This window comes from Tauraco erythrolophus, chromosome 12, assembly GCF_009769465.1.
Source record: "Tauraco erythrolophus isolate bTauEry1 chromosome 12, bTauEry1.pri, whole genome shotgun sequence".
Lineage (NCBI taxonomy): Eukaryota > Metazoa > Chordata > Aves > Musophagiformes > Musophagidae > Tauraco > Tauraco erythrolophus.
The window spans coordinates 8919919-8932109 of record NC_141476.1 but is presented as its reverse complement, the minus strand read 5'-3'; the positions used below and the strand labels follow the sequence as shown (position 1 = coordinate 8932109).

The 12191-nt window shown below is 39.7% G+C and overlaps 1 protein-coding gene across 1 annotated transcript in view; it reads left to right on the top strand.

Moving 5' to 3' along the window:
* The window catches only part of PTPRG (protein tyrosine phosphatase receptor type G), a 409944-nt gene that overhangs the window by 260714 nt on the left and 137039 nt on the right, over positions 1–12191 (top strand). The window contains 1 exon segment of the mRNA XM_086619000.1: positions 9929–10024. Coding sequence (XP_086475126.1) covers positions 9929–10024 — 96 coding nt within the window.

The window sequence follows — 12191 nt, the reverse complement described above, 5'->3', positions numbered from 1 at the left end:
GAGAAGTTTACAAATTTCTTAACACTACACTTCGGATGTGTGCAGACTTCACTTTCTACTCTAGTAAAACAGAGGATAAGGGTAAAGAAAGTTAGAAAATTAGAGTACAGAGATATTACATGCAAGGTTTTCCAAGAGACTGGGAAATTTGGGTAGCATCCCATGGTGGGGAAGGATTTCAGTTTGAGGTATCCTGAGTTCTAGAAAGGATATAGTGTACTTGCTCCTTGCATATTAAGCCCTTTTGAGAAACTTTGAAGTTAAACACCCATATTAAGCAGTTGCATTGGAAAAAATCCCTGTTGTGTTCAAACGGGAAGTCTGTGCGAGAACTAGTGCCGTCCCTGCAGCACAGGGCTGTCCCACCTTCCTCTAGTAATCTACAAGTAGCTACTGAGACCTCTGATGCTGAGCACCCTGCTTGCTTTATCTTCGGGATTACGATGCTGCCTTAGATAAATGTGTATTCTGCAAAATATGGGAAAGCTCGTATTATTTTTACCCTCTGTTATGAAGCCTTCCAAGTAAGTTCTTCTCATGGGCTAGTTCTGCTGTAATTGCCCGTATACTGCACAGTTCATAAATAAAAATAACTCCACAAGTGTACAGCCCGGAGGATTTCACATCCCCTCAGACATAGGAATGGCCTTTTGCCCAGCAAAATGCTTCCGAAAATGTGCTCCATCTGCTGCATGGCTTTTTGAATCCAGAGATGCAACATAAATATCTCAAAATTTCTTCTGAGGCATTTTGAGGATCATTATAACTCATGGAAGAACTTGCCTTCTCCCATTTAAAAAAAAAAAGAAAAAAAAAAACACCACACAAAATGCTAAAGCACAAAACCCAAATAAACCACACAGGACGTTCTGAATTCCACAGCACAAAAAGAATAATTTGCGCTAAGATGCGAGCCCTCTGAGGAATGAGTACTTGTGCTGCATCTTTAAGTGAATAGTATATGAAATTATATTAATCACACATCCTAGAAAAAGTGTGCTTTTGTAGGATTTGTTTTTAAAGTGCATCTCCTTTCTTTTCCCTGAAGACTGCTGGAGTGTTTTTGCTAGGAAATCCCAGCAGTTCTCTCCATTACGGCAGCAATTCTTGATGTTTAAGAAAGTAAGTGGATTCTCGAACGACAAGCTCAAGTATGGACAGTGTACGTATCTTGAAGTTTAAAACTCTTTCTTCAGTAGTTTAGTTCTCCTTGTAGGAAGATGATGGGAAACAGAATAAGAAGACATCTGAAACAGTCACTTTTGGGTTGAGTTCAGAGCTATTCTGTTCGTACTGTCAGTCCAGCCGGCTTATTTTTAGTTGCTGTGGCATTTGGTGCTTAGCCACTTCCTAAATTGCCTGTTTCAGTGTTTCACCCCCACTAGTGGCTAAGTATCACTTCTAATTTTTCCATTTGGACAGTTTTAGAAAGCAAGGTTTGCCTCTCGCTGAAATGAGAGTCTCAGCGTTGCATGTGCCTGCACGCATGTGCTTGCCATATTTTGGAATATGACACGGTTAGACAAAGCCGCTGTGGGTGAGACTGAGAACGACTCGATAAACCAGTCTCTGGCAGAGTCAGAGTCTGGTAGCAGAGTTAAAGACCAGCGAAAGACCCCAGCTGGCCTCTGGGAGCCTGAGAAGATGCCCTTGGGTATGTGGATGCAGCGCTTTGCATTAGGTGTCGGCACTGAACTCCTGTGACATCAGCTCTGTGTCAGATATGAGCTGTTTAGAAGTTGGTACCAGCCTTAAGAGGCCGTGTACTGTCTCCATGAGGTACTTGTGTGACTCTTCCATATTGCAATGTCAAGCAAATAAACAGCAGCCCCGAAGTTTTTTTCCTCCAACACTACTCCAAATGGTAGTTTATTTCATGTGGTTTTTAATTGCTCATCATTCTTTCCATTTATTTCCAATCTTTCATATTTTTCTTCATAAAACATCCAGTTAAAGGAGGGATGGGCAGTGACCATAGTTTATAAATGAGGAAACAAGGCCCAGAAATGGGCACTGCTTCTTGAAGACAGCAGAAGCTCTCTAGTAGTCTGGGAAGATGAGCCTTTGCAATCCAAGGACTAGTAGGTTGCTGTCACTTCTCAAGTTGCCAAAAGACCCGATTTGTAAGAAAAACTCCTACTTCTACCCAAAAATAAGAATACTGAGCCATTTGTCTCTCATTTGGTTTTACGGGCTTCTTAATCTTTTCAGGAGGGAAGGAGCTTTGCATTTTCAAGGTTTTTCTCACAGGCATGAAGGCAACAGCCACACTGATTTTTAAATTGCAGTGAAGGTCCTCCTGGAATCACTTCATTCCAGATCCTTGGACTTTAAGTGAAATACCTTGTGTCAGGACCCCTGTGATGGAGGGGTAGGAATGAGCAATAGTTTGTGGTGTAATCTTTTATACTTTTTTTATTTTTACCTCCTCCTCTCCTTGGATCTCTTCCATCCTTTGGACGTGTGGTTCGCATCCTTTTTACGAGCTGCCTGAGCACCTTATTGTACACTTACCACCCATGTTTCCAGAAACAGAGCCTCCTAAATTTGTGAGTCTAACAAGATGCTGTGATGTATCTGGGTACACAGGTATAATTACCACAGGATGAAGATATTTAAATATTTTTAGAAGATGAGAAAAGGAGGAAAGGTTAAAAAAAAAAGCCTCCTGCTCATTATGCTGCAATTCTTGTTTACATCTCAATATTAAAGTGTTAGTATTATAATTTCCTGTGTTTGGAAGGAGGTCAGTTATGAAATAACACTTGTAAGAAGGAAGAGGATCAGAAATGAGAGGCACTGCATGGGGAGGTAATAACCGCAGCTCTGTCATTCAGGGGTCTTGTGTGTTGTGAAAGAGAAGACTAACTGCTGATTTTTTGTTGGGTTTGAATGATTTATAACATTTTACTTGTGGCGGAGTGTTGCAATCTATGTTGTCATGGAAATTCTATGGAATTTATAGTTCCATTTATCCAAAACGATTTTCCAGACTTCATTTCATGGTGAATCATATGGCTGTTACTCGGAGTACAAAGCAATTGCAAGAAAGTTTCATGTTATGGAAAGCATAAACACTGAAACCGTTATTTTCATATTATGGAAATACAAATGAATGCAACATACAGCTTTTTAGCATCAAATATGCCTTCATCGTGTAATGACTCAGAGTATATACATGAGAGTGGATTTTCTTGTTTGAGACGGGAGCGGGCCTAAGGGGTATTTATTTCTGGCAGTAGAAATCAGGGAAGTTTCTGACTTGCCAAGGTACTTCTCTCAACATTCAGGACTTAACACTCATCAAGATACTGAGTGATACGGCCATGATCCAGCATTTCACTGAAGCCCAGGGCAATCCTACGAGCACCGCGCTGCCTCGCTGTTCCTACTGGGCTGGTACTGAACCACTCACAGGTTTAAACGCTGTGCAGTTAGGGGCAGAACGTGCCACAACTACCAACTTTCATGTCAAAAACAACGATGAAATCACTTAGGCTCAACTTACAACGTAGATACACCTACTGGGTTGTTTGTAGATGATAAAGCAATAATTACTGCTGACTGTTAAAAAATATTGAAGGGAAATTTATCATACTTCTAAGGCATGGGAACGTCCAAATTGAGTTAAATTCTGTGATTTCACTTGTATGATCTTTACTCTTCCTGTTGTTTCAACTCCTTTCATTTTTTTCAGCCTAGCATTGTATTCATTATCAAGTTGCAATTACTTGAGGGCAAAGACCCTGTCTGACTCTTTGTTTTGCAATTTACCCAGCACGCTTTTAGGCACTGTAAAATACTAAGTTATGACATTCAAAATACATCTCTGTACCTGCCTAACTATAGTTAAAAATTCACTGATGAATAATAGACTAGGCAGGAAAAACATGCCATTATCTGCTCCTGTTCAACTTTATCTTTTAAAAAGAATGCAGTATACTCTATGTTATTACATCAAGCTCTAGTAAGAGAAATGGAAAACATCACGATTCGCTCTTCCCCCCGCCTTTTCTAAGCAGATTTAGAATATGTTATAAATGATAAGTTTCGGGTTGTTTTTTTTTTTTTTTTAAAGAGAATATAATGAGAAGTCAAACATCACACTTTATTGTCCCAGTGTACGTCTCACACTCCAGTAAACACACAGACTGCAGGACAGTTATTCTGAATTTTCAGTGCTGCAGTGAAGATTATATTATGTCTGCAGAAAATTTTTATTCCAGCCAAATGGATCACATCATCCAGTTCACTGGAAATCTGTGCACATATTTAAAGCTGAAGTTAGTTACATGCAGGCTTTCAATTAAGGAAAATCATGTGTGGTTCATAATCTTAGCACAGAATTTGTTTTTCTGAGAGATTTTTAATCCAGCTGTAAAAATGGCTGAGAATAATTTATTCTTACAACATAAGCAGCAAAGCTACTAATTAAGAATTAGTATATTCAGTGATTAGCTCCATCGTTCAAAGCAAACATTTCAAAATTTTTGTTTCACCACTCTGCAAAGATTTGCAATCTACCTGCGATGTCTGTGTGTTTTGCTCTTCTGAAAATACTCTCAGTCTCTAAAGCAGTACATAATAAACCACTTATCTGTTGCTGCTGCGTCTTGCTGCCTGATTCATCAAAAAATTGGCTGGCCTATAAAACTTTTTTTTTTTATTTAGCTTTAAATTGCATGGTAGTCCTTGGATTGCTGGAAGGAAATGAGCGGAAAGCGAATTCTGATGATCTGTTCCCTTCAACTAGAATTCCTGATACTATTGAATATTCTGTACTCCACATCTGTGACAGCACAATGAGCCTTTGTTCATTTTTAATCTAGAGAGAAATCTGCCGTAGGAGGTTGCACAGAGTGATAGCAGCCCAATTTAAAAGTCTCAATTATTTATTTTTAAAATACTTGGCATCTGTCTATGGAAAATGTACTTGCTTGGTTTCCAGTCTCTTAGAATTGCTTTGAACTCGCTAACATCTTCTGGGAGCTATCAAATGATCATTGTGGCTTTTCTCTCATAAGTGCTGAATGAGTTTAGCCATGATAGTCTGCATTAGATGTAAACTTTCTGTCTTTGTAGTGGGATAATAAGAGCAAAAAGATGTCATGCACAGGAATGGTGATTTCTGTCTGGATGTCTGTCTTGCTAAGCAGAGAGAGGAGCATCCGAGTAGAGAGCCGGAGCCTTTTATTTGTGGATGGATGGTGGGGAGAACACGTTCCTTTGGAGCAGGCTCGGTTTTTGCAAGCCAGTGACATTTCATAGAGGCAGTTTAGTCATTCAGAGGCAATTGTACATAAAATCAGAACTGATCTCTGGTGGGCAGTATTTCTCAGTAATAAACATGCACATTTTGGACAGCCTGTCCTTGTAAGATCAGCGTGATGGCAGCCCAGTTTTGAGTCAAAATCTCTTAAGCATAGAGTAGGGCCTGGCATTTCGCCAGCTCTGGTGAACATCAGAATTCTACAGAGGTTAGAAGAGCACAGTTGAAGAAAGGTGCTTCTGCAGAGAGTAGGTTGACCCCGAGGAGGAAAGGATTGCCTGCCCCGTGGCATGATGGAGGGGCTTTGTAGCTGGTGGGAGCATGGAGGCAAAGATGCTCTAGACTGGGGATTACTCAGGTGTTGGATGTATGTGATGTATTCATTTGCGTAAGCGTTGTCAGCTGGAAAAAAGCCTGGAGTGCTTGGAAACTGTAATGGTTGGGCACTGGATCTTTCTGGACAGAAGAGACTAGAAAACATGACATAGTTTTATAGGGTGACTAGCAATTATCTCCTGGGTTATGGCAGAGTGAGGGTTTTCTCTCTAATCCTCTGTTTTAAGGTACTTGTAACATTCTGAAGATTTTCCCCTTCAGTGAGATTTTTTTCCAGGCTTAATCTGTGCTGTACAGCAAATCTCTCTCGAGTTTGAGTGAAAACAATTCTACTCTTTTAGAGTGTGAAGAGTGTCAAAGCATGAAGTTTTTCCATTAAAAGCAAGCTCTTGCCCTCTCTCCACCTTGATAAAGCTCTGTAGCTGCAGTAGTTGGTAGCATTTTAGGATGGAGGGAGTCTTCCTGCAAGAAAAGTGTCTTTGTGTCACTAGGGATGGTTTGTTTCAGTTTAGCCTTATCAAAATACAGAAAATTTCTAGTACCTTGGACACTACATGTTTTTACAATAGATCATTACAAGGTACATGCAAGCCTACTGCTGTGTCGCACATCCGAGATTAAGGAAGTCCATGTAAGCCTTTCCCAGCCTTGTTAGTTGTAATGGGACTAGATGTGAAAGACACATAAATCTAGTATATTGTGCCATAGAAAAAAGGACTCTCATGCCCTCTGGGACCTGTGCCACCAGGAAGGCTATTTGGAGCACTATCAGCAGGGATGTATGGAACAGAGCATTCTGACCGCAGACAGTTAGTGTCACACTATAGAAACTACAAAGGATATTTCAGACTTTCCCATTGCTAAGGGATTCAGAGCCTTTAAAAATATTTTTTGAAAAATAATTTTGGAAAATAGAAGCTATTGTGAAATCACATGCAAAAATGTACAAAAAAATGATGGTGCTGAAGTCAGGCAGTGCCACAGTTCAGGTTGGATGTACAAGCTTGGATGATGCTCCGTTCTGTGTTTCAGAAATAACATATCATAACAAGTTCCAAATGTTCTTTAACTTAAACGCCCCTTTGTTGCATTCTCTACTACTGCTTTGTATGTACCAGGCAGAGACAGTAGAAGTCATTTATATGCAAAGTGCACTATATATTGTATATACTAATTATATAATAAGGAGTAATAACGAAATTTTTCTGGCATGTTTAGGCCACTTAAGTATGCGATGAACTTAAATTTTATGGTTAACTGTCTCATTCTTGATTTATACATAAAGAACATTATGCCATCCATAGAAAATATTAAATATCTGCTGATAAATGCATTGAAGAACATGTATATTATGTATAAAAGAACAAAAATACATTAGATACATTTGCATTTTATTGTAAATTGGGGGAAAACAGATGAGACTGTATTATGGAAGAGAACAATATGTGATCACATAATTAGAAAATTGTCGTAATGCTAATGCTCAGCGGTGTCCAGGTGTGGTTTTATGAGCAGCCTGAACCATGCAGCTTTGAGGATGTGACTTTACCATCTTCTTAACATTGTTTTTGCAGTGTATGCGTGTGTAAATTATCTAATAGCAATTCCTGGGAGATTCTACTCCTAAGATGTTCCTTCTAGCTGTATGAACACATAAGGAAGCTACTGTATGACAGATGATGATAATTTTTCATACAAGACAGTTCCCCTTGACTTGATGGATGCAGAGAGAGGAACCACACTCCCTGGAAAAACACCAGGGAGCAGGGGGAAAACGTTTCAATGTGTATGGTAATCAAGGCAGAGTGTGGTTCTTGATTAGTCTGTGAAATTGCACTGCTGAGACGAGAGATCTGAATTAAGCACTTTTTTACCAAAGCCCTTTGCACTGCTATCCAAAAGTGTATTGTAAAAATTAACTTCCTTATAATGCCGTGAGCAAAATTGATCCAAAATGGTTTTGGCATATGCTGAACTCACTCAGTGATACTTTTCTTCATGAACTCCTATGAGGACTATATAGTGAAGTGTTTTATATAAGGTAATACCTAATTTTAGGCTGTATTTTAAAGGCGAGTAAAATGTAATTTGTGAGTGTTTTGCGAGCTTTTGTCTGTGCTAGCTAAACTGAAGTTTAAGCAATTCTACCTGAAACACACTGTTTCTAATTTCTACATCAATGAATGACTGCATCCCGGTCTACATTTGTTCAAAGCATGAGTTGTCAGAACCTGGAGGCACCACCAACTTTTTGAGATATTGCCAGCGTCTCTGTGTGTGCTGTGAATACACTGGGAATAGGAAGGCCAAAATAGGGGAAGAAAATTGCTTTCAAATTTTATGAAGCTAGAGTGAGTGCCAGACAATTTTTTTCATTTCTTGTGAGCCATTTGGAGTGTGGTCTTATTTTATCCTCCAGCTGAAAAAAATACCTCTACCTCTGCAGAGACTGATCTTCATCTTGGCCTTTTCTTTATATGATGATGTTTTAGTAGGTGTATAGGTACTTTGCCAGTATTATACATTACAGCCAATATATACAATCAGAAGCCTGGGAATCAGTAAATATGAGTAGGAACATATCTGAACAAGATAAAAGGGTATCACCTCATCTGGCAATATACAAAATTTCAGAATATGGGAAAAATACTTGTATTTGTGAATATAGTAGGATTTATCATGCAGCATGATCTTGGAACAACCCAAACAGCCTCAAACAAGTTATTGGTGCCAGCAGAGCATTTGCCTGCAGACAGACTTGCAGGAGGGAGAGATGGTCAGACAAGCAGTGTGTCGGGAGGCATGGACAATCTTAGTTAGACCTTACATCTCCATTTAACTATGTACTGTGTGGCTATTTCTTGTCACCTAGTAATGCTTTGAAAAAACAGAACAGGTCAAGTAAGGGGTGATGGGCGTCAGAGAAGCAGGAGTGAATGCACAGGTTCAGGCAAGAGGCGAGCGGCAAAGAAGCCTGATGGATCTGTTCCTATTTCATAGCCAGGAACAGGATTTTTTTTTCTGGAGTCAGTGCGCATGAGTGAACGTACATGTTGACCAACTGTCCCACAGTAGTGTTGCTCCCATGGACGTGCCAGTGCTGGCTTGGACTGTGAAATCCATCAGGGAGAATCCCTGAATGGCCCCAAGAGCAACCTCTGCAAAGTTCAGTTCCTGTGCTTGGCTGTTACTATCAGGCCTGTGGTTTTGATTTGTAGCATGCAGAGCACACATACAACGAATGTTACCAATATTTAATTTATTCTGTGAAAATGTGCACACCTGCATGATGTAATGTTCAGAAGGGAGCGTTGTGTGGTTTAGATGTAAACCAGAGATGTAAATCTTTGGAGAAAATCATGGCTGATATAGATGGACTAACACTGGGGGCTTCTTTGGGAATGGAGAGGTTGACCTACTGCTGGAGAAGAAGTGTGTTAGGACAACTGGCAGAAGTGGGAGCTCAGCTAACATGGTAAATGAAACCAGAACCATACAGGAAATTAAGAGCAGTAGCACCCACGGGCATCTCTGAGTTGCCCTTATTCATGGCATCTGTGTGTAGTAAAGTGGGATTGTTCAACCACAGAGTGTGTGAAAGAAGCTGTTTCTTGGTCCTCCTATACTTGTGTAACTCAGATATTTGCTATTTTGGGGTAATCGTTGTTCTCACCTGCTTTCGCTTCGGTTTTGCCTAATTATTAATATTTATTATTTGTCCTAAAATGACATCAGAATATCTGGTTTTGTCTCACTTTTATTTTTTGCTGAGTACTAACGCTTTGGAAATAAAAGTCATGAAATTTAACTGAAGTCAGGAAGAAGTCTGACCCTAACTGATAGTCCTGAATATCAGAGGCTCATAAAAATGCATTGCTACAGAGACAGACTTTTATCTTACAAATTGCTTTAGGAGTAAAGGAATAACTCTAAACGTTGAAATCCTTTTCAAAAATTCTCTATGGTTTTTGAGATAAATATGTTTAGCACGTTTAACAGAGCAGGAGATGAGCCTGCAATGAGCAAAGAAATGAAGAGATCCTGGCAGAAAGCACAAAGTTTACCATCTGAACAGACTGGCCATACTGTTTATCCTTGGATTTGTTATTAAAATGCATTGCATTGACTCTGTTCCCTGGTTACTGTCCCAGTAGGGCAGTCATGCTATTAATCAAGATGCTAGTTAAACAATATTCTTCAGCAGAATTCCTTTATCTCAGGTTCATAATGTGGGGCTTACGTACGATGTGTGTGCATTACCTCATTTGAAAGCTGTATGAATCAACGCTAATGTGATTTTGTTGTTGTTTTTAATTTGTACAGATGCAGATTTACTTCTACAATCCTGATGACTTTGACAGTTTTGGAACAGCAGTTCTAGAAAACAGAGTAGTAGGAGCCATGGCCGTGTTTTTTCAAGTAAGTTTAAACAAGGTCTATATCCATAAACCGAAGCATTCACCAAGTACTATTTAATTCATTGAATTGTTTCAAGCTTAATGGATGCATCTGTTTTCTTGTTCCCACCTGTCTAAGTGAAAGATATTTCATATTGTCTAAGTGTGATTTAAAATGTAAATAGGTATATTTAGAAACGTAATGAAAAATTTTGCATGAATTGTTCTGATTTTATAGCTACTTTACAGACACAGATTGGAGAACACATTTATCATGGAACTTCCTTCACTGCCGAAGCACATTGCTGGGGTCCCTGGAATACTAACAAACCGATGCGAACTGGTTCTGTTTAGAGAAAACTTAAAATTCAAACATAGCTTGAGAGAAAATTAATCAATAAGTTTCATCAATCTTATCTGCAACAGCTTCTTCTAAATTGTCATAGTAACAAGTTCTTGAACAGACCAGGTTTCCGAATGAGTGAATTTATGCATCCCCTTTTTTAAAATGCATCCTCAAGAGCATGACTGCTCGGTTAGCTCGTTTGTTGGCTCAACACACTCGAGAACTGCTGTGTGGGGTAGAGCCTGCTGCTTGCCATGGCTGGCAGGTCAAGCCACGTGGCAGTGGTGTTCAGCAATGTGGGCTTTTTGTCATGTTGCATCAGAAACTGAGTTTTTCCTTTCTGACTCGAGGGTGAATAGAACGGAGTGAGTTGGAGCAACTCCATACCATCATGCTGTCACAAGCAGAGAAGCAGCTAATGAAGATTTTGAAATATCTCAAGGTGTTTCTTTTTAAAAGGGAGGAAAGAGCAAGGGAAAATGCTGATCCTCTGTGAGATTTCACACTAGTTTTTACTGTGGAAGAAAATGATCTTACTGTTATCTTTGTGAAGCCAGATAAAAAAGAATATGCAAGTACTTATATGTAAATACGTCCCTTTTTCTTATGATGTTAGAGTGACAAGCCTGACTCTCCTGCTCAAATTAAGTAAGGTTGTCTTTTCCCATGTCACTGATTTTGATCAAATGCTTTGATAAGGAGAAAAGGACGGATTCTTGTATCGCATAAATTGCTGTAACTCTGCTGACATCAGGCTACTGGAAGTAGGCATGTTAAATTCATCACTGTTGAATTCTGAGCATTTCTGTGGCATTTCACGTTAGGGTAAAGTTGGTGGAGCTGCAATAATTTATAGTGGCATAGCGGGATGATTCCCCAGACTACTTAGTCTTGATGTGCTATGGGAAGCATTGGGCAAATTGAATTTGGACCTACAAGGCAGAAGTTTAGAGAAAGAACAACCAAAGGCACTGTTACTTGATTTATACCATAGCCAAGAGATGCACAATATGTGCATGTGCCATGTCAGAAGCATGTGTTACACCATGGTGTGCAGTACATGTTGTGGCATCGTCTGGAATTTAATTACTAAATTACCCTCTCATAAGGGTGTGAAGGTGCTCATAAGGGTGCCTCTCATAAGCCGTGTGAAGCACTGCCCAATGTCCCACCATTTCCCAGTCTGTATGTGACATTTATTCCATAAACTCTGTTTTTAGAGGATCTTAAATTCATAGTGGGACTGTGTTTTGTATTCCCTACCTGCAAAGCCGGGTTGCTGCACTTACTGTGAATCCCACTTTGCATGATTCCAAGGGAGCCATTAAACTCACTAAAAATAACCTAAAATAGTCCATAATGCTGTTTAAAAAAAAAAAAATCTTTGATTGTAAGACACTTCAGGCTCTTTAAGACCACAACCAAGTGTTGTGGTCCCCTCAGGGAAGCAGAAATCTATACTTTTCATCATTCCTCACCTTGCAGGCCACAGGACTTGAGGCTGTAAAGTCTGGATGATGATGCAGCTGGGCTCCGCTTCTCCAGGAGCCATGAAATCCAAAGCCATTACTGATAAACAATCTCTGATGTCTTCCAGAGAGTGAGAGTAAGATAATTCTTTGACAAAGTGACCCAGGGACCACTTGTTTTGTGGCTGCAAGGAAATGGTTTCTTTTTTGGATATTTTTTTCCTTGCGTTTGGGTTGAAATGATAAAGCAGTGGCATGCCATTAAACTTCTGAGGCTTCAGTGTTCCTTCTGGGTAGCTCTGCTCTGAGACGGAAAGCTGCCAAGGAAGACTTGTAGAGCCCAAAGTTTCCATTCTGGAAGGGCATGTGCTGAA